The sequence below is a fragment of the Mesocricetus auratus genome, unplaced genomic scaffold (assembly GCF_017639785.1).
Source record: "Mesocricetus auratus isolate SY011 unplaced genomic scaffold, BCM_Maur_2.0 Super-Scaffold_4256, whole genome shotgun sequence".
Taxonomy (NCBI): domain Eukaryota; kingdom Metazoa; phylum Chordata; class Mammalia; order Rodentia; family Cricetidae; genus Mesocricetus; species Mesocricetus auratus.
The window spans coordinates 28,633,042-28,657,601 of record NW_024429182.1 but is presented as its reverse complement, the minus strand read 5'-3'; the positions used below and the strand labels follow the sequence as shown (position 1 = coordinate 28,657,601).

Here is a 24,560-nt window from a genome sequence, read left to right as displayed (position 1 = left end):
CTGATAACAAAACCTGGAGAGGATGGGGTTGCAAGCTTCACTCACTGTTGATGGGATTGTAAACTGGTGCAGCCACTGTGGAAATCAGTGTGGACAATTCTATAAAAGCTAAAAATAAATATACCATATGACCCAGTTTTAAAAAAACAGAACACAGGGTAATAAATTACAAACATTCTATAGGAGAAACTCTAAAGATTTAGTAAGATGAAATATGCCCAATGGCTTGAAGAAAAAAGTAACCAGGGCAATACATTTAAACAACATCATATAAATTAACTCAGAACAGAAAGGTGAATCTGACCACAAACATCTTTTAAATACTGTAATTTAAAAAAAAGCATTAGAGCAAACTCTGAGAAAATAATTGAAAACTGGGGCTGGAGAGATGGCTAAGAGGTTAAGAGCACTGACTGCTCTTCCAGAGGACCCAGCTTCAATTCCCAGCATCCACGTGGCAGCTCACAACTGTCTATAACTCCTGTTCCAGGGTGTACAAACACCCTTATACAGACATTCATGCAGGCAAAAGGGCATTTCTCATCACATAAAAATAAATAAATCACTTTTTAAAAATAACTGAAAACTGAAGCTGGTATAGACAGGGCCTAGAAGTGATCTTACAAGTAGCTTTATTTTTTAAACAAGAAGCAGCCACTTCACAAAATGATGTCTTTAAACTAAAACATACCTTTCAAAAGCATACACAGAAAAAATTTGTGAAGGCAAAATAAACTTTCTGCCAGAAATTACTTTTGAGGATGATGGGAGTGATACACTGGAGCATAATATGTATATTATGATTGCTACACAACCCTACGCGTCCTGGCACAAAACTACCTAATATATTAGTGGTGACTTTTATAATGAATGTCATCATTTGGGACCTTTAATAGTCACAATAAAATGTAATGATCTGGCATCTAACAATGCTGAAGTGCATTGTGGCTTGTTTATCTTCCTCCAACAAATGAACTTCAGCAGACCAGCAGCAGCAGACTGTGCCCATACTTTGGTCTTTAACCTCTAGGATAACAGGTAGTTGGCACTGAAGGAAAATACCAGTGTCATTTGTCTCTGAAAAGAACACCTTTTAGATCTGAGAGAAATAGAGAAGTTAGTGCTCTTTGAACTGAGAACATCATTGCCCCACCACGTAAAAAGGCATTAGGAAACATCTTACTATGCTGTCTTTAGAAATAGACTTAAATCTTCCAGCAGCTGCATCCCTCAAATTAGTCAATTGACATCTCCAAATGTTAATCTTCATGTTTTTCTATTTAGATGGTCTCTATATTGCTTGGCTTATGAAAGAGGGAAGAAAGGAATCAATAGCAGCTGAGTATTGACAGCTTACCCTTATAGGCTAAGGACCAAGGACCAACCTTGCCTATTTGATGCAGGTTACCCTCTGGGCAAAGGCGGTTGTTACACCTACTTTGCACATGAGAAAAGTGAGGTGTTGAGAGGTTCAGTTATTTTTCTAAAGTCCCACAGCTAGTGAGTAATGAATGGAGTCAATACTCTCCAGGTCTAAGTGTGCTGCCATGACACACGAACATAAAGTTAAATCAGAGCCCAGATCTCAGGGACAGTCAGAGCACAAAATGACTGCCTTTGGGACATTTATACAACAGTAGGACAACCTATTTCCATAGTCATTAAGAAACTGGGACTGAGTTAGATATTTTACTACAGTAAGATAAAATGACAAAAATAATTACTTAAAACAAAAGACAAGACATAAAGACAAACTTTGTTTCTTTGTTTAGACCTGGAGTGGATTTTGGATCACTTCGCTGTATTAGTGTGCATACTCTCACTCTAAAACATTGTACCTGATGAGAAATTGTGGAAAGACATCCTTGGATAACTTCTTGCATTGTTCAGCACTTTACACGTGTCAGTCATGTTTATCTTGAGCAAGCCTTTGAGGCAAAGACGTGTTAAGATTCGCATAGGCATAGACAAGTCTTTAATTCTCATCTTCTACAAATCAACTACTATTACTTGACAATGATGTATTTCCTAAAGTAGTCCTTAACTAAAATGATTTTTAATAAGGAAAACAAGCTAAAGATTTTGATGTTTTCTTCTCTCCCTCGTGCATCATCTTCCCTGGACACACAGGAAAATGGACAAAGAAAATATGGTGGTCCTCCACCAGGCTGGGATACTGCACCCCCAGAAAGAGGCTGCGAGATTTTTATTGGAAAACTTCCCCGGGACCTTTTTGAGGATGAACTCATACCATTGTGTGAAAAAGTGAGTCCAAAATAAATTTTTTCTTTCAGGATAAAAGTATTATTCTCTTTAGTTTGCTTTTACTATTTTTCAACTATTTACGAAGCTCTGTGTAAAATGTATGTATACAATGTGTGTATTTATGTTCATGTGTGTGTGTGGATAAAGGCAACACAACATATGTGTGGAGGTCAGAAGATAGTCTTCACCTTTATTTTGTTTGAGTCAGGGTCTCTCATTGTTAACTACTGCATAATCAAGGTTAGCTAGCTTATGGGCTCCCAAATTTCTCCTGCCCTGGCCTCCCAGCTCGCTGTAGGGCAATTACAGATATATTCTACTGCATCTGGCTTCACGTGGGTCTTCATGCTCATAGGGCAAGCACTTCCCTCACTGCACCATCTCCCCAGTTTGATGATTCACTTCCACATCCCTCAGATCACATATGGACAGCATTAAAATCTTCCCATCCATTAATGATTGTGCCCTTATTATCAGTGCCTTTGCCCAGCTGTTTTCCCTGTTGAACTGATAACTTGAACAGCCATGGCTGACAACTCTCTAATTTCATATCTCTTTTCCCATCTCTTGGCATCTGAATCACTCTAAATTCAATTTATCTAACAATACAGAACAGTATAGCAATTGTCAAACATAAGATACTTCTCCAACTTGACATCTTAATCTGTCTTTATAAAGTGCAGCATTTCATATAAGAAATTATGCATGCTTGTCATGGCTTAAATTTGTGCCTTTACACATTTATTCAAATAAAATTTTCTTCTGCAAGTAGACTTGATTGAGTGAGGTTATCTTATTTCGTGCATTGAACAGATTAAGAACATGGTTATTCAATGTCCTTTCATGATTACTAAAGAAAACATTTCCTTCATTCCAAATAGCATTTTGATACCATTCTCAAAATTTTAGAAAAAATGCAATCTTAAAGTTAATTTTAATACTTTGACAGGTGTATTTAGCACATTTAACATGAGAATTTGGCTCTTCCCCTAAATTACGAAAATCAATTGTCATGATTTGCAGCCCATGGTTTAAAGTCACTGGTTTTATACACAGAATCTCAGAGAGCATACCAAAAATCTTGTGCATCTTTTTATTCTTAACATGAAAAGGAGAATGGGTGACACATGAAACAGAAAACAAGTTCACTCTTTCACCAAGAATAAATAGATGTTCCTCAGTGAGTTCTTTGGAGTTGAGTAGAATGAGGCTAAGCAGAGGGCAGCCAAGAACTGAAGGAATGAGCAGGCTGACGGGCATCTCCTCCCACATACCTACTATGTATTTGAACCACCCCGTTTCCAAAAGTTAGGGGTAATGAACTGCTTAGCTTGGATTAGCTCAAGATAGTTGGAGTACAGGAGAAGGAGATTAAGGGCAAGCAGAAGGAAGACAGAATGGACGGAAAGCAAGTGTTCTTTTGCTGTGAAGTTCTGATTTCCTGTCACTTGTATGAGGCTAGCATTCCTTTTCAACCTAGAAACTGCTAAAATAAGAGACCTCCCTATGAGATACATTATATTCATTCTGACATCATGGCAGTGGGGAAAAGACAGCCAGGAAGTTAGTTTAGCATGTCCCCAGAGAGTATCCTTGTTTCCTGTCAGTGGCAGACTGTAACCAAGTAAAGGTCAATCCACAGAGACATTAGAAGACAACTCAGAAGGCCTGGGTGACTCTAGCAAGAAAATGTACTACTGATGACAAATGGATTTTGGGATCCCTAAGACATTACATAAATCTCCAGATAGTTGTATGACAAAGGTCATTTGCTCAGCCAAAAGCACATTTCATTAGCTGGGGCTGAAATGCTATTTGTCTATATTTTCTTTATTTAACTTGACTTTTCCCAAGAGTTAGATAACTAATCTGAAGCCACCATAAAAGTATGCAAGCCATCCCCCATGGATACAAATGCCAAACATGGTAGGAGACAGTTCAGTAAACATCTTGTGTGTGCCTGTGTGTGCACGTGTGTGTGTGTGTGTGTGTGTGTGTGTGTGTACCCACATGTGCATTTGGAGTATAAATCTGTAAATAGGAATGTTTTGTTTCTATTTATTACAGATTGGTAAAATTTATGAAATGAGAATGATGATGGATTTTAATGGCAACAACAGAGGCTTTGCATTTGTAACATTCTCAAATAAGCAGGAAGCCAAGAATGCAATCAAGCAACTTAATAATTATGAAATTAGGTAAGTTCCTCATCTTCTAGACTCAAACTGAATCCAGAAATTCACCTGAATCTGTTTCCTATCAAATTTATTTAATTGAGTATGTGCACAAGCTAGCAAAATTCGAAATAAAATGCTAGACTTTCCTTGGTGGAAATGATCTGGCTAAACATTAATCTCATTACTGTGTGAGATATCAAAGTTCACAGAGATAAAGTTCATTAGTTAACTAATTTCATTAATACATACTGAATACTGCTCAAGAGATTAGAAATACATCAAGGTATTCGCTGTTTCCATAGAACACAAACACAGAAGATTAAATAAAGAAGTTGAAAACATAAAAACAAGGAGGGATAAGTTATGTGAAGAAAATGCTACTTGAATTTGGCTGTTTTAATAAAATACTGTCTGAGAAAGTAAAATTTGATCTGATATTTGGATGAAAAATTCAGTCAAGACAATCAAGCCCAAACAAGGTTACTAATGGGAAAAAAAGCAAACAAATAGAAAGTACAAAATTCCTAAAATGAAAACAAATTTGATGTTGGGTATGTTTGAAAGACAGTAAGAAAACTCCAGAAGGGGAAAGAGAAAAGATGGTTAAAGTCAGTATAGTTGGAGAACATCAGCCCTGCTGAAGAATCAGAATTTACTAACATAAAGACCTGGAAGTAGAAAAGAATTTTAATTAGCTTTATGTGTTTTGAAGCGTTGTTATGGCTGTTGGGTAGACAGCGAACCACAGTTGAGCCAGGGCTGAAGTATGTTCTAGACCTAGATGAGGAATGACAACGACTCGAGGAGGGATCACAAGCAAGAGTAACAGAAAGGGTTAAGAACTAGACATACTGGGGAATCTGGAAGAGGGGAACATCATGACTGGATACGGGTGTGAGTACACCCAGTATTGGGGATATAACATGGGATTTGGGTTCAAGTATCTGTGAGAGTGGGTGACCATTGGGATAGAGACTAGGGGGAAAGCAGGAAGCATATGAAATGTTCCATTTGAGGTGCTTGACCTTAAAGATGCACATTAGATATCCCAGGCAAGACATAGGGTGACTGTATGAGAGTAGAAGCAGGAGAAGAGTCACAGTAAGAGCATTTATTTTGTTTTCTATTTTTTATCTAAATTAGAAACAAGCTTCTTTTACATGTCAATCCGAGGTCCCTATCCCTCCCCTCCTCCCCTGCCCCCCACCAACCCCCTATCCCCATCCCCTTTGTGCTCCCCAGGGAGGGTAAAGTCTTCCATGGGGGAATCTTCAAAGTCTGTCACATCATTTGGAGTTGGGCCTAGACCCTACCCCATGTGTCTAGGCTGAGAGAGTATCCCTCTGCGTGGAGTGGGCTCCCAAATCCATTTGTGTACTAGAAATAAATACTGATCCACAACCAGAGGCCCCATAGAGTAACCATACCTCCAAACTCACATCCTCATTCAGGGGGGTCTGAAAGAGCAGTGACAGTATTTCTATGGCATTTAAAACCATGGGGCCACAGGAAGGCTTCAGGACATAACTGGTGCTATAGATAATCTGTTTTTATAAAACCGTCTGGTTTCTGAACTTCACTTGAGACAAAACAATAAATCCTTTCTTAAAGGATGCCCCAGGCCACCTGAGAGGACCAGTGAAAAAGCAAATCTTTAGGTCAACCAAGCTTCACTTAAGGGTCAGCTAGTCAATCCTAAGATTGGATTCTGGAACAGTCTGAGAGAAAGCACAAATATGCCTTCCCTCCCACACATACTGCTACAAACCCAAAAGAAATCTGCGTGATGTAAAGACTGTATTCACAATCAGGAGACCTAGACTGTTTTTCCCTTTGGTGAAAGCCTTTACCTTCTCAGAACCTCACTTTCATCCTTGCACTTGGGCACATAACACAGAGATGTTCCAAACATCATACAAAAATAATATACATTAACAAACGTGAAAAGAGCTATGCAAACCTATAATTTAACCTTGCTTTCTAATATCAGAATTTAAAAAATCATATTATGATGAATTCACAAATAAAAGCATTCAGGCATTCAGAGGGCTGGAGAGATAGCTCAGTGGTTAAAGAGCACCTGATGTTCTTGCAGAGGACCTGGGTTCAGTTCCCAGCACTTATATGGAGAATAACAAATGCCTGCAACTCCAAATCCAGGGGATCTGACTTTGTCTTGTGGCCTCATATGCATCAAGCACAAATATGACACATACATACATGCAGGTACTCACACATACACATAAAGCTAAATAAGCAAACATTTTTAAAACAAATTAAAAGCTGTACCATTTAAAAAATAGTTCAGCTAGATTAAGGTAGCCCCTCAAACAGAATTCATGTCCTAGTTACATGATTTCAGGGATGGCAAGATTCCTGTCCGTTGGTCTTCTGTGAAATATGGACATAATATCAGTAAGGGCTAGCCCAAAGTGCCTTTTGAGTTGAAATGCACATGGAATTGGTTGTGTAGGAGACTGATAGCTTGGGGTATCTATTCAACCCATGGCTACCCACTGGGGCCAGCCAATACTACTAAAAATAGAGACGGTTTGAAAAATAAATATCATCACACTACTGGGATGACTGTTCATTAACAGTCTCCTCTTGAATCTCACTGTCTTTTCTATAAAACTCACAGGATGTCATAAAAATAAACTAAGATAAGGTACTTAAATCTATGCACCTCAAAGGACCAGGTGCTCTGTAAGATAACTGGCAATTGCAGTAGTGGAAAGTGGGGCAGAAAGAAATATGATAAAGAATTTGGAAAGGGAACGTGGCCAGGATCACAGGCCAATCCCCGACTGGAAGCCAGAAGCGAGGTAAAGGAACAGAGAACCTTTACAAATTAGGAGGTAGGATAAAGTCAACATGAACTAGTCAGGAAGAGACCTCGAGCTTACTTCACAACCTCCACTCTGCCTTCATCAGTCTGCTGGAGAGAAAACCTTTCTTCCAGAAAGGAACAAGAACCTATACTCTGCTGTCAGCCACTGTTTCTCAGGGGATGAATGAGGCTATTACCCAGAAAAGATCCACGGTTATCACATCATCTTCCTCCCCATCAAATATTCACGGAGCATCCTCTGAATGCCTGGCTCCTGGAGACATTAAAGTCATGTCCTAAGCTTGTGAGAAATTGCATTTTGTCTTCAGGCAATTCTGGGAAAGGATGTTGGCCAGTCACACAGTTTAAACATTCTAGACTCCTCCTGTTAGCAACTGATACCAGAACAGCCCACAAACCATCAAAAATATGATCTCTAAATAAGTGAGAGATGTATTTATGCTTTCTTAAATAAAATTTAAAATACACATAACTAGGGTTAAAGATGTCACTCATTTGCTAGAGCCCACCCAGCATGCACAAAGCCTGAATTTTAATCCAGGGACCACAGAAACCAGTATGGTGGTATACAATTGCAATCCCAGCACTTGAGTAATAGAGGCAGAAGAATTGGAAGTTCAAGGTCATAGTTGGTTATATAGTGAGTTTGGGATTAACCTGAGCTTCTGCTTAAACAAAATAGAATGGAATAATAAAATTTAAAAAAGTAATATGATTTTATGAACCCCATTCCTGCCCAAGACACCACATTCTGTGGGAAATATGGGCAGAGTGAGATGGGTTTGTTGGTTCTGACTCCTGCCCTTGGCTTGTCTGCAAAGGATAAGCAATAGCCAGACGGTGACCCCTGACAATCAAGAGTCACTGGTTCCAAGAAAAGCAGGCTGGTCTCCCACTTGCCTAGAGAAGACCTTTCCCTCATGACAAATAAGGGGTTTTTGTTAAGGATACCCCACTGTTTTCAGTAATTCGAGTTACTTATAAACCCACAGCCTAATATTTAACACATAGAAAACATCAAAACAACAAATAATATAAAAGTTAAAACTATTCATCCACACTGGGCATAGTGGTGCATGTCTTTAATCCCAGAACTAAGGAGGCAGAGGCAGGCAGATCTCAGTGAGTTCAAGGCTAGCCTGGTCTACAAAGCAAGTTCCAGGACAGTCAGAGCTGTTATACAGAGAACCCCTGTCTTGAAAATAAAAAATTCATCCATAACCCTGGTGCTTAAGATGTTATGTTGATACTTGATTGTCTTTCCAGATTTTCTACATATTTTTAAACAGAATGGTACCACATATTTATTCTTATATTCTTTATTTTTAAAAAACTGAGCAGTGTGATGTAGAGTGCTTCATAACTGTCAAACACATTTCCATGTTGTTATTGTTAATGGCTGCAAAGAATCCTTGAGCATGAAAGCCCATCTTCCCTTTACTATAGGTTCTCAGTCAGAAGCAACAATGTCCACCCTCAAAAGACACTTAGAAAGGAGAAGACATTTTTGGATGACTTGGCAATTTTTCATCATCACTGAGGGATCAAATGCCAGGGGTCAGGGTCTTAGAGATGGTTCAGCAGTTTGGAGCACTGCTGCTCTTGTTGAAGATCTGATTTAGATCCCAGCACCCATATGGTGGTTAACAACTGTCTGAAACACCAGTCCCAGGAGATCCAAAACCCTCTTCTGATACACACACATAGGTGTGGGCAAAATACTCATACACATAAAACTAGAAAAGTAGTTTTAAAAAGCCAGGGATAATGTACTATGGTGCTCAATAAGGCAATGTCCAGGCACAAGAAAGTATCATCTCACCAAAGCTCCCTCAGAACATGCCTATGCTGGGAGACACTGCTCATTTACAGTTTGGATGCTTTAATTGATGGTGACCATCTTCATACCCATGGCTTGGGCCTCACTTCTGTTTTGAGGGTTTATTTCAGAGGAGCACTGTTTAGTCTTTAGTCAGCTATCCATGCCAGCGAAGGTACCCTCCCTCTATCTTACTAATAGGCAATGCCACAAAGTAGAATAAAGAGAGGCCCAAGGGCCAATTTTACCTCTCACAATCAATAATACTCTTAACCAAATCACTTCATTTCTTGGAATCTCGAGTCCATTGTCTCTAAAACAGAAGTCACAACTATGTTGCTCATCCTTCAGGCTCTTTTGTATGGGACAACTAAGCTAACATAGGAAAATCATCTGTTACAGACAAGACACTATTTCTATTTTATTTACTGTGTGTGTGTGTGTATGTGTGTGTGTGTGTGTGTGTGTGTGTGTGTGTGTGTGTACCCTGAGTGTGGAGGTCAAAGGACAGCTTATGGAAATTTGTTCTAGCCTGCCACCATTGAGTCCAGAGATCGAATTCAGATCAACAGGCTTATTAACATGCACCTTTACCCACTGAACTATCTTGCTGGTTCTTTTCAATTTTGTTTTTATCGGGGGTGGGGGTTAATAGTAATCATATCAGAACAGCTTCTCAGTCAGGTGACAATATACATGAATCATGAGGCGTGGCAAACCCCAGTGGCACAGGGTAAGTAGAAGTGAGGAACAGGGCCTAGTATAGCAGCCTTGGAACTGGGATATTGGGAAATGGTGAGAATGGTGAACCCACATCCCATCTTTCTTTAAAAGTTCAGAGGTCAGAATTGCGTTTGCAGGTCAGTGTCTAAATCTATGAGGCACTGGAAGGTCCCGGTTTCAAGCCACCAGAAAAGAAGGGGGCAAGCAAGGGTGTTAGTCTGTTTTGAAACATCCTCAGACCTCTAAAGAAAACAGTCTTTGAAAGTGGTACTCATTCGTAACCTCTGCCACCACCCTCCATTACACGGGCATTCTCACCTACGAAAACTCCCTTTTTCCTCATAGGAATGGGCGTCTGCTAGGAGTCTGTGCCAGTGTGGACAACTGCCGATTGTTTGTGGGAGGAATCCCCAAAACCAAAAAGAGAGAAGAAATCTTATCAGAGATGAAAAAGGTCACAGAAGGGGTCGTTGACGTCATCGTCTACCCAAGCGCGGCAGATAAAACCAAAAACCGGGGATTTGCCTTTGTGGAATATGAGAGTCACCGCGCAGCCGCCATGGCTAGGAGGAGGCTGCTGCCAGGTGAGCATCCCTCTGAGCTAGCTGTGCTGTGCTCCGTGCAGACCACTGTCCTCCAGTGCTCCGTGCAGACCACTGTCCTCCAGTGCTCCGTGCAGACGGCTGTCCTCCACGTGCAGTATTTGAGCTTCCTTGCTAGGCTGCCTTTAAAGCCCTTCATCTTGCTCATTTTTCTCACAGTTGTCTTAGTTCCCTAAAGTTTTCCCAAATGTGCTTTGGAAAGTTACACACCAGTACATCAGGAGAACTTTGATCAGTAGTCATCCTACAGAGAATACTCAGTGAATAATCTTGGTAAGATTAAACAAATCTGAAAAAAATTAACAGAAAAAAGAAAGTAAAAATTTAAAAAGGGAAAAAAGATTAAACGAATTCATCACGGATATAGTGGCATGTAGATTAAATGTACAGGCTGGTTAGATGTTCAACCTATCACAATGTAGGCAAGCAGCAGCCTGTAGTACACCATCCCAAGGACAACTGGTAGGCATGCCATCAATGTGTTTCCCAACTTCTAAAACATTGCCATAGCACTGGAGAAAAAACAAACATTCTTCTTAGATACCTCTGCTAGGTGCTCCATCCACACGAGTGGGCACCTACATCAATTCTTGAGTTTAATAACCCGACAACACTGCCTAAGTCAGACAAATGCAGGCAAATATTCAAAGGTCCTTGGTTCACTAAAATATTCACTAAAATGTGCAGTCAGGTGCTAACATGAATTCCTGTTAATGGAATTATATCTAGAGCAGTGGCTCTCAATCTTCCTAATGCTGCAACCCTTTAATACAGTTCTTCATGCTACAGTGATCCCCCAACCGTAAAATTATTTCATTGGCATATCCTAACTATAATTTTGCTACTGCTATGAATTGTGATGTAAATGTCTGATATGCGCCCCTTAGAGGGTTGCAACCCACAGGTTGAGAACTACTGATCTAGAATGGCATTATGGTTCACTCTTCTTATGAAAACTATGAGAGTCACCAGATTGAGAAAAACAACAAAACTCTGGATTTATTTTGCCCTTATACAGTTTTTCTTGATTGTGCTTTTTCTTTAAAGTGCTGTTTGTTGACTGAACTGAGTGAGCTATGTAGAATCCAGCATTCTACCACTTAGCTATGTCCTAGCCCTATATACACACCTTTTTAAATTAATATACAAGGCATTAGGTATCAGTGTGGCGTTTTCAGAGTGTTTTATTAGGTTCCCCTTCCCCCAGTCTTCTTTTTCTCTATCTCCTCTGGTCCCCCTCACACCCTCCCCTAGCCTTTTGCCTACTTTTACACCACAAGTGTCCCTTTGCCCTCCTCATCCTCCTCAGAACTTTTTTGTAACCTTTTTGGTCTCTCTCTCTCTCTCTCTCTCTCTCTCTCTCTCTCTCTCTCTCTCTCTCTCTCTCTCTCTCTCTCTCTCTTTAGGTTTTCAAACTCGACCCACATTTACATCTATTTACAGACTCTTGCATACACATTTCAGGCTAGGATCTACATGTGAGAGAAAACACAGTTTGTGTCTTTCTGAGTGTGGGTCCCCCTATTTAATACCATACTTTCCAGATAGCGTCTCTGTTGCTGTGACAAAATACTGTCCAAAACCAACTGGGGGAGGAAAGGGTTCATTTGGCTCAAAGGTTCTACACAGTCCATCAAAGACAGGAACTTAGAGGCAGAAATGGAAACGGGAAATCTCAGAGGAACACTATTTACTGGCCTGCTTGCTAGCTAATGTCCACCTACCTTTTTTATATAACCCAGGACCACATGCCCAGGGGTGGCACCCCACCCACAGGGAGCTAGATCCTCCCCTATCAACTAGTAATCAAGAAAATTCTCCCTAGACATTCCCATGGGCCATGTGATAAACACAATTTCTTAACTGAGATATCCTCTTCTCAAGTGTCAGTAGTTTCTGTCAAGTTGACCAAACTAAACAGCATACAGATCCATGCATTATTCTATAAATTTCCTAATTTCCTTTTTCTTTACAGCTGAATAAAATTCCATTGCACAGATGTATCATACTTTCATTGTCAGTTCATCTATTGATGAACATCTAGGTGGTTCTTGTTCCTTAATATCATGAATAGAGCAGTAATAAACATGCCAATATCTCCAGTAGAATATGGAGTACTTTTTATATATGCCTAGGAGTGCTGTAGCAGAATAACACTGTAGTTCTCTCTTACATTTTTTGAGAAATCACCATACTAACTTCTACGACTATCTAGTTAGCATTCCCATTAGCAGTGGATAACGATTCTTCTTCCCCCATGGTAGCCAGCATTCACTGTCAGATGTCTTGATGTTAGCTATTCCGGTGCTATCTTTTCTGGTACGAGGGATATTGAGCACTTTTAAAAGTACTTATTGGTCATTTCTTTGTTGTCTTATTTTGTTTTTTTTTTTTCTTCTGAAAACTGTCTCTGTTCATTAGCACTTTTGCTGACTGGCAGTTTTGGGGAGTGTTCAGTTTTTTTCAGTTTTCTTTACAAATTCTGAATATTAGCCGCCTTTCTGGTGTTTGGCTAGAAATGATTTTTACCATCCCCATCCCAGGGGCTGCCTTCTTGCTCTGCTGATAGTTTCGTCTGCCACGCAGAAACTTCTCCCTTGCTGATTCTTGGGGCCAGTGACTGAGCCATTGGAGCTCTGTTCAGAAAGTCCCTTCTGAGGAGTATTCCCTATGTTTTCCACCAGCAGTTTCAGGCTTCAAATTAAGGTCCTTTGATCCACTTTGAGTTTTTTGTTTGTTTGGCTGGTTGGTTGGTTGTTATTTTTTTAAAACAAAGGTATGGATCTAATTTTATTCTTCTGGATATCCAGTTTTTCTAGCACTACTTGCTGAAAGGCTGGCTTGCTTTTCTTTTTTTTTTTCTTTTCCCCCACTGCATGTTTTTGACACCTTTGTCAACTGCTAGGTGCCAATGGGTTTGTCAGTTTATTTCTGGGTCCTGAGTTCCTGAATATACTCTTAAATAAGAAACAAAACAGGAGTAGGTTTAGTTCTTTAGAAGCTTTCAACATTTAGATGCTAGCTTCCGAGTTGAGAAAGATTGTGTAAGATCTATAAACTAATGAATCTATCAAAGTGATGAATCTTTTCCGTGTTGCAGCTTTCCCATAGTGCACTAGCCAGTGACCAAGGCTCACAGAGAGAGTGTCCGTAGCCTCTTAATATTTCCTATTTTATTTAATTTTTTTCCTCTAATGAAAAGTCTTCTTACATCATCTCTTCATACCTTGTTTCCTCAGCCAGGCAGATCTTTTTAGTTTCATCTGACTCTGTTTGCCTCTGTTTACTTTATTACCAGCGCCTTTTGGAATCATTTCCAAAAGAAAAACCATTGCTCAGACCAATGTGAAGGAGCGTTTATCCTGTGTGATCTTCTGGTAGTTTTATAGTTTCAGGTCTGACGTGTAGGTCTTTATTCCATTTGAGTTAGTATTTCTTTTTTTTATTTATTTGTTTTATGTCTATGGGGGGGGTCTTGCCTGCATGTATACCTGTGTATAGAGTGAGTGCCTGGTGCCTGTGGAGGCTGGAAGAGGGTGCTGGATCCATTCCGACTGGACTTAGAAGACAGCTGTGAGCCACCCTGTAGGTTTTGAGAACTGAAAGCGGGCCTTCTAGAAGGGCAGCAAATGTCATTTTTCCAGCCCTGGCTTACTATTTTTATATGGCTTAGAATAAAGGCCTGGTATCTACTTGGGGATTAGGATACCCACTAATTTTGTGGGGGTTTTTTTGATAATTACAATTTTTTCAAGACAGGGTTTCTCTGTGTAGCTTTATAGACAAGGCTGGCCTCAAGCTCACAGATATCCACCTGCCTCTGCCTCCCAAGTACTGGGATTAAAGGCATGTGCCACCATTGCCCAGCTTCATTACATGTTTTATTTTTTGCCATTGTAAGTTTTTATTATACATTTAAGTTAGAAACAAGCTTGCTTCCTATGTCAGTCCCAGCTCCCTCTCTCTCCCCTCCAAGCCCACTCCCCCCAGACCCCTCAGACCCCCCACCCAATCCCCTCTCCACAGCCTGGTCTCAAACTTGAGCTCCTCTTGCCTCAGCCTCACAAGCACCATTATGCCCAATGCTCCCTGTGCTACTTATTTAAAAAGATGATACTTTCTGTGTTGCATGCCCTTGGCACCTATGTCAAAGATCATCATTTGTTTTTAAGGAATAAAAGGATGGACATTCGCTTTCCCTGTCAAATTCTGTGCGCTCTGAAAGATACAGCTTGCTCCCAATCAATGAATGGGTAGGAGGGGAATAGATTTCCCATAAAATTTGGAAATTGAGTTGATTTCTCATCCTTATCCCATCACTTCAACATGGAACCTCCAGGAATATGGTTGGAGAGAAGTAATAAAGGGAAATTCCTCTGTCAAGTGATCCATTTTGAAGCTGTAAAACTGGGTGTCACCCCTCCTTTCACAAGGTCATGACAAGAAAGAGCTAAAAGGCTCATGTGAAACACACAATATAGTGAGAAACATTCAGTAAGTTACCACTGTAGGAGTACAGAAATGTGTGCTGACTTGAACTACAACTACTCTTTGAAGAGAAGTTAAACTTCTTATCATCAACTTTTCCTTAGTCTTCTCTGAATAAGGATTTTTAAAAGTATGTTATCTGTGAGATCCCAAATTGCCCATGTTCAGACAGAGTATGTGGAAGGAACACAGTTAGTCTGAGCCCTGGATGGAGTATGAGTGACAGAGAACAAAGAATGCTTGGTCTTACCCAAGCATTTGTATGTATCTCATTGGTGGTCTCTGGCTAATAGACAATATAGTTCATCTACTGAGGATGCTGTCCCAATGACCTCTTAATGCTTCATGGAGTCAGACTTTGTGTCTGGGCACTAAATCCACTCTGTTCTTCCCTTTTATTATCTCACCTTAAAAATTACCCCCCTCCTTTTAAAAGCTGTCCTGAGAGTCCAGTGTGCCCACCACTTCCTCACATCTTCTCCATTTCAAACCACATCCTACTTCTCTTTACATTCAATCATTATGATAAGCCACTAGTCACACAGAAGCCTCTTCTATCCAACTCTTGCATTATTTGAATGTCTTAAAATCAATAATAATCTTTTTTAGTGGTCTTAGTCATTTAAGACCTTAACAGTCTGTTCAATTTAAAAGACCATCAGTGTGAGCTGAGATGATGTCGTGATTTCTAAATAATTAATCATTCTTATGATCATTGTCAATAGGAAGAATTCAGTTATGGGGACATCCTATTGCAGTAGACTGGGCAGAGCCAGAAGTCGAAGTTGATGAAGACACGATGTCTTCAGTGAAAATCCTTTACGTAAGGAACCTCATGCTGTCTACCTCAGAAGAGATGATTGAAAAAGAATTCAACAGTATTAAACCAGGTAGGACACATATGTAATTACTTCTTCAAAGTGTACTTTAAAAGCAGTTGGGCCAAAGGCCATTTCCCACAACATTAAAGAGAACATCTTTTATTAAGTCCCTTCTCTTAATTGGTTGCATATTGTTCAATTATTTTTCCATTTTGGGATCAGAAAGGGACATATGGTACTACAGTATTTAGGAATATTATGATTTACATTACCTCTGTGGTTATTTAATGAGTACATATTACTCCTGCTAAACCAAACTCTGTGAGTTTTTCTCCCTTTAGTTAGCTCCTCTGTCCCCAGACCTTCAGACTAAGAACTAAGTAAATATTTACTATGTTAGTGATACCTGCCTCTTTCTGGATGTCTCACCAACACAAGGTTTCCCAACCTCTTTGCTACTGAAATTTTGGAACAAATCATCCTTGGTGATAAATATTGGTCCGGTAGATTTCAAGGTATTGAGCAAAATGCAAGGTCCATTCCTACCACATGCCAGCTATAACAACCTACCCCAGATAACAGCCCAAAGTATCTCCAGTCATTTCCATCAGTGTGCCTGAGAACATGCTCAGTCACTCCAGCCTGTGTTTATTATAGAAACATCTTCCCACAACTGAGAATTTCTTGGGCTTCTGGCAAGTTCTATAGGATTCTGACAAGTGTGGGCAGTGGTTCTGTTATGTTAAGCCTCTGGCAGTCTTCGCATTCTCAGATTGTCCCTTTCTAACAATAAGTGAATACAGTGTTACATGTATAAAAGGAGGATAGGCTTATGGTTTGCTCTGCAGATAATTGGCAGTGATAACATTTTTTTCTTTTAAAGACTTATCAAACATTTATCTTCCTTCAGCCTCAAGAAGTCTTCCTTTCCTGATATTTAGTATCATGGTGTGGCTACATACCAACAGCTGTGAATCCATAACTAATACAGAAACTGCAAAGACAAATCCACTAGAATTAGAGTGGGTGTGTTTGCATCACATGCCATCTATTCATCATAATAACCCTAGCATGGAGTTTCCTTCATGGTGTCTATTATTTTCTACACACAAAAACCAGAGCCCAGAGTAGTTAAATAGTCACACAGCTAGCAGCTGGAAGATCCCAGATTTAACAGCTCTATGAACCCCCACACCCGTGCTCATTCCATTCACTTATTCATTCGTGCAGCTGCTGCTCCTTCAGTAGCTCCAACATGCCATGCACTGTGGGAGGAATTAACAGATGTGAGCTGTGCATGGAAGGAATTTACAGAAAAGTGATAGCTAAGTCATCCTACTCTTGGAATAAAGAGAAAAGTCGTGTTTAAGAGAAGTCACATATAGAAGAGTGCTGGAAGTCAATGGAGTATGTTTCATTCATTCTGGAAAACAAATGACAATCATCACAAAAACCCGGGCCCATCAATATTTTGTTCTCATGAAGTCTAGATTGTCATTCTATGAAATCTGATTCCTTAAACTGTTAAGCAGTAACAGACTCACCTAAGGACTGCTAAAATCACAGGTTGCTTACCCATCTGGTTAAGTCTACACATTTGTATTTCTTAAATTCCCAGGTGAAGCTGATGCTAATGGGTTGGGGACTACCCCTTGAGTCTGTTTTTCTAATTCCTGTGTTCAGAGCACAGACCTAGTTCTTTGCTGATGCGACTACCCATGGGAAATGATTGCAAGCCCCAAGGAGGAGTGTGTTAAAGTGAGGTATATGGCCATTGCTATTGCACAGAAGCTAGTCTTTGACAATATAACCATGAATATGCAGGCTCTTGTTTGGTCTCTAACCATGGCTAGGTCTGGTTAATTCTTAGACAGGAGAAATCGACATTGTCTTATTCAAACCCCTACATTCTAATTGACTTTCTGTGCTCAGAGGTTCACAAAGGAAGTTTTCCATAAGCAGAGGTGTCTGAATATTACTCCTCCAAAACAGGCATAATGATTGAAACATTAGCAAGAATTTCAGAACACCCATACCCATTATCAACATAAATGCTACATGATTAATGTGAGTTCTGGGAGCATATGGAAATGGACTGATAATACTTTGGTTCTATGTGTATTTACTGAAAGACTGACTCTTGTATCCTTGGCACTAGGCAAGAGGTAAGTGGAGGTGATATTTTTTGTAGCTAAAGAAAACATATTTTCCCCCTCAGAAAACTATAGCTAGATCAGGGGAGCAGAGTGGAATGAAGGATGAAGGTCATCCTGGCTAACTCCTTTCTTCTCATTACCAAGACAAGCCATGGAATGTAGCCATTGTCATCACTCCATGCCACAGAAAAAGAATGAAGAGACAGACCTAGAAGCTCAGTTAATTATACGTCCTGGGCTTTGTGGGCTCATGTGCCTTTATTTAATTTTCCCAGTCTAGCCAGATAATTTTGCTCGTATAATGATTGTCATAAGAAGCCAAGAGCTGACTACTTAGGGAAGAGAGAAGCAAATGACTGCAATATTTTAAATGTTAGACTTAGATTATTCACCACCCATTGTTCCAAAGGAAAGTAATTCATAGTCATTGGACCATGCAGTAGAATGCCAGCGCTAAATGCCTTAGTGACCTTAAGTCTGAGAGAAGTGTACTTTGATAGGGAGAGGATTTTCTTCTCTTCCTCTTCTTCCTGAAAATAGTGTGACATCACAAGGGCCCAGGGAACTATGGGTAAGTGAAGAAAACCTAGATGCTTAAAAGACACCCAGGTTAGTGTAAGTTGAAAGGTAACCAGCATGCTCAAGTGGTAGTGAAACAAGTTTCCACTTAAGCAACAACTAAAGAAAAAGTTTGTTTTGAAAACCAAGTCATCAACTACAACTAAAAGAGAGCATCCAGCATCTTGGTGTAACTACTTTTTTTTTCACATATTACCATCAACACGCTCAGCAGTCTTTCACATAAAAATGGGGTATGCTGCTTTCTGGATGTTTTTACATGATAAACTAAATTAAAATGACTAATATTTATAAAACTATGTCAATTAAGATGTTTTCATTTGGGGGGCTGGAGAGATGTTTTAGTGATAAAAGCTTGCACTGCTCTTGGAAAAGATACCTGTGCTCACAGGCCCATAACTACAGACACATATACACATATGCATGCAACTAAAAATAGAATAAATGTGCAAAATATTTACATTCTCTCCATCCCTGAAGAAACTATTTCTAGCAGTCTGATCTTCACCTTTCCAGGTGTACAGGAATTTGTGTGTGGGTTGAGATATCTAGAACAGACATTTATATCTTATCCTTTTATAAATTTTAGAAACAGACAATATCATGTGGATCCTTCCATGTGAGTACATGGAAGTCTACTCTGGTCTAAAGACTAAATGGAGTTTGTATAAATGCATCACATATAAGATGACCAAAAACAGGATTCAAGTCAATTTAATAACACTTTGCCTTTAGAGAGTGTTATCTTTTATATTCCATCACACGCAAAAAGATACCATTCTTACCCTTCGTTGTCTTATAATCTAGGTATTAGAAGACATAATTCATAACTATTTCTAATTAATAAGATTATAAGTATTTTATGGCAAACAAAGGCTCATGCTGACTACACAGAATTTTAAACTGTGACACACAAAATAGCCTCACGAGGTGCTTACACACTTGGAAGCTAATCACATTCGCTGTCTCGAGTTTGTTAATGGTGTTGCTGTCGTTGTATCTACAGGCGCCGTGGAACGAGTGAAGAAGATACGAGACTATGCCTTTGTGCATTTCAGTAACCGAGAAGATGCAGTTGAAGCTATGAAAACTTTAAATGGCAAGGTAATATAGGAGAAAAGAAAATATGTACAGATTCCATGCAAGCTTGGTATGGACATGCTATACCAAAGGCTAATCTCAGGAGACCAGCTTACCCCAGCTTTGCCCATCTCTGACAGCTATCTTTTGGGGATGCACAAAAGAAAAATAACAGAAAAGGATAAAGAGAACAAACTGATGACTAAGTGGCAAATCCTAACTCATTTTTTTTCTGACTTGGACAAATCACCGGCCCTCAATGTTCTTAGGAACAGGGGATTAAAGTTTTTCAAGATGTTTCCTCATCCCTGTTACTGTTCTGTTGCTGTGAGGAAGGCAACTCTTATAAAAGAAAGCATTTAACTGGGGTCTTGTTTATAGTTTCAGAAGTGAGTTCATTATCATCATGGCAGGGAACATGCAGCAGGCAGGCAGGTGTGGTCCTGGGGAAGAAGCTGAGAGCTTTATATCCTGATCTGCAGTCATCAGGCAGAGAGAAACACTGATCCTGGCATTGGCTTTTCATTCCTCAAAGCCACTCCTAGTGACCTGCCTCCTCCAACAAAGTCACAGCTCCCAATCCTTCCAAACAGTTCACTGAGACCAAGCATGAAAGCACATGAGCTTGTGGGGGGCATTCTCATTCAATCCACCATATCCCCCAAGTTCCAATTATCTCTAACTGCTGCACTTTATAATGCAGTAATTTATGACATTGACCAGGAAAAAATAAAGTCAGCCTTCAGTATTTGATCTTTCCAACATGGAGGCTTAGAATCCTTCTCTTTGCCAAGAGTGGTATCTGAGAGAAAATCAACTTCTGTACTCCGTGTGTTCATTTGTCAATAGAAACCTGTATAATGTTACATCAATCCAATCAACACAAAAAAACTTTCTATGGGTCACTGATCTGCTAGTAGTGTTCTGAATGCAAACTAATCAAACAAAATAGCCTCCAAAACAATACAGAGAAACCCTGTCTCATAAAACCAAAAAAAAAAAGATGCTTGACAAAGAGCTGAGAGTCTAGAGAACTAAGACAGGGCTATAAACACTTCTGCAAAGTAGCACGTTCAATGTTATTAGAAATCATTTAAAAGTAGAAAGTTCAAATGAAGAAACTGGTCATCAACATTCAGATCATGGATGAGGACATTCTGTGCTAAAGAATCTAAGAAAATTGGATGCACTTTCAAAAGGCAAATTATAGTCAGACAAGTCTGTATGGCAGAATTTGAGAAGATCCAGAGAACATCTGAGTTTGGTGAGAGCAGAATGCACCAGAGACTACTGTGCCCACTGAGTCTTCTCAGTCCAGGTTCAGGTAAATGATGGGTGCCAAGGAATTCACTCCAGAAATGTGAGGAAAAGAGATGCAAAAATGCAGTGTCAGATGCTAGAACTCACAGAATTCTGACAGTAAAGGCACAGGAGAAGGAGCTGGAGAGTCAGTAGAATACTGAAATGACATAGAACTGTGGAGAACAGGTCCCTTTGATGGGGACATTGATCTAGAGTCATACCACCCTGAGGCTTTATATAAAATGTCTTTGGTCAGGAAATACAGTGGGCCCAAGATGACCTCTCAGAGATAGTGTCAGGAAAACACACCCTAAATCCATTGTTCTCTCATTCCCTATCATTTTACCCAGAGTTCCTTGTTGCCCAAATCCAATGACAATGCTGAGGGCCAAGGAGTCCTGAAGAGTAATCACCAGAGCAGAGTGCAGGCTGGACATGGGTGGGGATTGGATCTGGAGGAGATGAACAAGGCTTCATAGCACAGATTCCTTCAGACTCAGGGAAGACTGGGGCATGTGCAGCCTTAGGGACTATCAACATCTTAAGTCCTCTAGGGAAGAAAGTGGTAACTCCTAAGTATTAAAACAAAACATCAAAAAAACTATAAAGTAAAATCAATTCATATTTAAATGTACCTATGGCCAGAAATATTAGTTTTTATTGATTACCATGTTAGTGTCATAAAATATTACTACCTCAAAAATGATTCATAAGCTAGCTTTTCCTTAGGAAACATGCCTAAATGTACAGTTTCTATCGAGAAGGCCCAGCAATCACAAACCTAATACTAAATAATATACTAGAATACTTCCTGTGGAAAACTGTTCAAGATACTACCACTTTTGTTTTTGTTTTGTTTTTCTTTGTTTGCAAGGAAGGGAGGCTTTATTTTGGCTCAAAGTTTAAGAGACAGTCCATCGTGGTGGGGAAGGCATGGGGATGGGACAGTCAAATTCTATTCTGAATTACTGGCATCCACTGCAACAGTCTCTAAACCAGAACTAACTGTAATTCAAGCGATCATATTACATTTCCATGTTTTAATAAGCATATACTGAACCTTAGTGAATCTACAGATAAATATTAACAAATGGGTAATTAAAAATGCTTTTCCCCATAACAAAATTTTAAACTGCTTATATAGTTATCAATAATCTTGAATGCATTGCTCTCTTCCAAAGTAGCTCAAGCCAAGAAGAGGAGCTTGGGGTGGCTGGTCACTTTGTGTCCAGTGAGGAAGTTTGGTTATTATTTGTACATAAACATTTCTATAGCAATGTTAACAAACATGTAGCTAATTATGCATTTAATAAATATTACTAGTAAATACTCATAACTGCTGTTTAGGCATAATATAAAAATAATTTTTGTATGCTTCTTAGTATACCTATGGGTATTTATATTCATTAGACAAACTGAGAATTTGAATGTCTATTGTAAAGTATTGATCATTTTATAATTCAAGGAGATCAGTGAAATGGCACAGGCTGGCTAACAAGATGGCTCAGAGGGTAAAGGTGCTTGTATCAAGTCTAGTGGTCTGATTTCAATCCCCAAGACTCACAGGGCTAACAAAGAGAATTCTCTGTTCCCCGGATATACAAAAGTTTCTTTTATTTTCATTTTTAATTATTTGTTTATTTATTTTAGTTTTGTTGAAACAGAAAGTTACCTCTATGTGGTTCTGGGTGCCCTAAAACTCACTCTATAGATCAGGCTGGCCTCGAATTCATAGAGACCCTCCTGCCTGCCTCCATAGTGCTAGGATTAGAGGTATATGCCACCTGCCTGGCTCCTGCAATAATTCCTAAGGGCATGTTTTAAGTTGTACCTGACTTGAGGGTTCTCAGTCTCCCTTTCACCTATATCCCCACCCGTGCTGCCACTGGTCATTAGCTCCCAGTTTTCAGGAAGGCAAACATTTGCTTTATAAGTACAATGCAACAGTTTAGTAGATTCCTCTTCCTTGAGTAGGATCTACCTAGGCTCCTCTCCCTCCCCAGGAAATTCTCACCTATTGTGTAGCTGTTCTAATGAGCCATTTGGAAAGGCCTGACAGGGCTTCATCACATTAGTGTTGACAAATGATAAAATATCTTTAATGGCTTCCATCACCTTCATTTGATTGTACTGTGTAATTTGTTTTCTACCCATAAAGATCACCAACTTCTTCTATTTATGTAACTATGTAATTTTAAAACATAAAACATACATGATAGAAATTATTGAATAATTTTATGTCTCACTGATTGTCTTTATATTATAAATTCAGTAGTCAATATAGCATTGTTAAACCTGTTGTCATCTTGTGCAATTCCCAACAAAACCAATCAGAGAATAGTCAGCTGATACAGAAGCATGAACCTAATTAAGAGACAAAAACATGAAGAATTGCAAGTCAGTGGAAATACAGCAAATGTAGATGTGCTGTATGACCCTGAGTTGTCAAAATGGCTTCTCAGTTTGCCTTTTCCTTGCTGTCTATAACAGGTGCTAGATGGTTCACCAATTGAAGTAACCTTGGCCAAGCCAGTGGACAAGGACAGTTATGTTAGGTACACCCGGGGCACAGGTGCTAGGAACACCATGATGCAAGGAGAATACACGTACCCTCTGGGCCATATTTATGACCCCACCACAGCCTATCTTGGAGCTCCTGTCTTCTATACCCCCCAAGCCTATGCAGCCATTCCAAGTCTTCATATCCCAGCCACCAAAGGACATCTCAGCAACAGAGCCCTCATCCGGGCCCCTTCTGTCAGAGGTAATGCTATTTAGTGCTGGTTTTACCATAACTCCTAAATCTCAAATGATTGATAAACTATATAGTTCAAGTGAACTATAAACTATAGCTCCAGTAGCCTTAGACAGATTGGATGGATTCACTGGGAGAAAAAGACTAGAAAACTGTTTGTTAAAAATCAAATATGTCAGTATCTCTTATTTTATAGGAATCTATTTTTTTCACATTACAACTGGTTATTGAAAAATACTTGTCAGGAATTGGTATGAATGAGTCTATACAAATTAGATCCATAAAATATGCACAGAATACAACCTAGTGCCACACTCTTTGCTTCTTGCTGTCTATTAGACTCCCGTCTGGCACAAACATGTACCTGATTAGACTGATCATAGAACTTTTAAGGGAGAGAAGCATGCCCTAGTGGAAACCGCCTCAAACAGCAAAATCAGTTGAAGGCATATATGTACTTGATGGTGGCTTGATGAACATCACCTTTGTATGCCAATCACAAATTAACATCCATATGTTTCATATACATGAGGTGTTCTCATCTGAACAACTCTCCCAGATATGTGTGTTATACCTTTGTTATGCCATGTGTTTGTCTATATGTTGGTGACAAGGGCTTACTATACATTTCAGACTGGTCTTGAACTCACAATGTCTGCCTCTGCCTCCCAAGAACCGTAATGGCAGGTGTGTACCACATCTGGCTGTGTGTGATGAAATCGAAAAAAAACCAAACTATTAAGAAAATTTATGTTTCTTTAGTATATAAGAAACTGAATAAATCCAAAATAGATTTCACTGCCAAACCAGAAATATTGCATGTTTGAATTCTCTGTTTGAACAGGTTTCTGAGCTCAGTAAATTCAAGCTCAGTAAATTCACAGACATGCATATATATGTGTATGTATACATATATATGAAGCTAGTTTTTCTCTGTCTTGT

General features: G+C 39.5%; 1 protein-coding gene across 2 annotated transcripts in view; it reads left to right on the top strand.

Moving 5' to 3' along the window:
* The window catches only part of A1cf (APOBEC1 complementation factor), a 70,968-nt gene that overhangs the window by 32,336 nt on the left and 14,072 nt on the right, over positions 1-24,560 (top strand). For both annotated transcript variants that reach the window (XM_013115271.3, XM_005063693.4), the window contains exons 3-8: positions 2,131-2,265; positions 4,333-4,463; positions 10,181-10,419; positions 15,651-15,815; positions 19,488-19,585; positions 23,354-23,627. In XM_013115271.3, the coding sequence (XP_012970725.1) occupies positions 2,131-2,265; positions 4,333-4,463; positions 10,181-10,419; positions 15,651-15,815; positions 19,488-19,585; positions 23,354-23,627 (1,042 nt within the window). The remainder of the gene's footprint in view (positions 1-2,130; positions 2,266-4,332; positions 4,464-10,180; positions 10,420-15,650; positions 15,816-19,487; positions 19,586-23,353; positions 23,628-24,560) is intronic.